The 516-nt window shown below is 59.9% G+C and overlaps 1 protein-coding gene across 1 annotated transcript; it reads right to left on the reverse strand.

Moving 5' to 3' along the window:
- Window positions 1–88: 88 nt before the first annotated feature.
- On the reverse strand, window positions 89–371 carry GNI_243720 (putative CopG/DNA-binding domain protein; the record flags this gene model as incomplete). The annotated part of the gene is made up of 1 exon (XM_011136405.1): window positions 89–371. A coding segment is annotated over one exon (283 nt), but the record flags the coding sequence as incomplete, so codon positions are not given.
- Between the last annotated feature and the right edge of the window lie 145 nt (window positions 372–516).

Here is a 516-nt window from a genome sequence, read left to right on the forward strand (position 1 = left end):
ACTTGACTGGGTTGATGCTTCAGCCCGCTACCCTCTAACCCCAAATCTAGCGGAGCTTGCTTTGTGGCCTCCCGCCCTTGTCCGCTACTTTCGGAATTGAGACGGTCGATCGTCTCCTGCATGAGAGGCCGATGCTGCCGAACGCGACGATCGACCTGCTCCGCAAAGATCTTGAAACGTTCATCGCCGAGAAGAACCGCCTCTCGCTGCTGCTCTTGCGGGATCGGAGGCGTCACCGCCAACTGGTACCGGGCCTGGAGCGCGACCGTCTCGGCCATCGTCCGCATGTCCTGTTCGAAACGGTCGAACCTGGCATGCATCTGGTCAAAACGCTCTTGAACCAAGTCCTCGACCGAAGGCGCAGGATTCATAAAATGCTCAAGAGCGGCTTCCACGAACATGCTCTTGCCCACGCCCGGTCGGTCGGTTGCGGCGTCGAGTCGTCCGCAAACTCCTTCGCTAATCCGAACGGTGATCTTACGGCGCGCTGAGGTCTTGCGCTTGCGCGGTGGGACG

The sequence above is a fragment of the Gregarina niphandrodes genome, assembly GCF_000223845.1.
Source record: "Gregarina niphandrodes unplaced genomic scaffold scaffold00804, whole genome shotgun sequence".
In the NCBI taxonomy this organism is placed as follows: Eukaryota; Apicomplexa; class Conoidasida; order Eugregarinorida; family Gregarinidae; genus Gregarina; species Gregarina niphandrodes.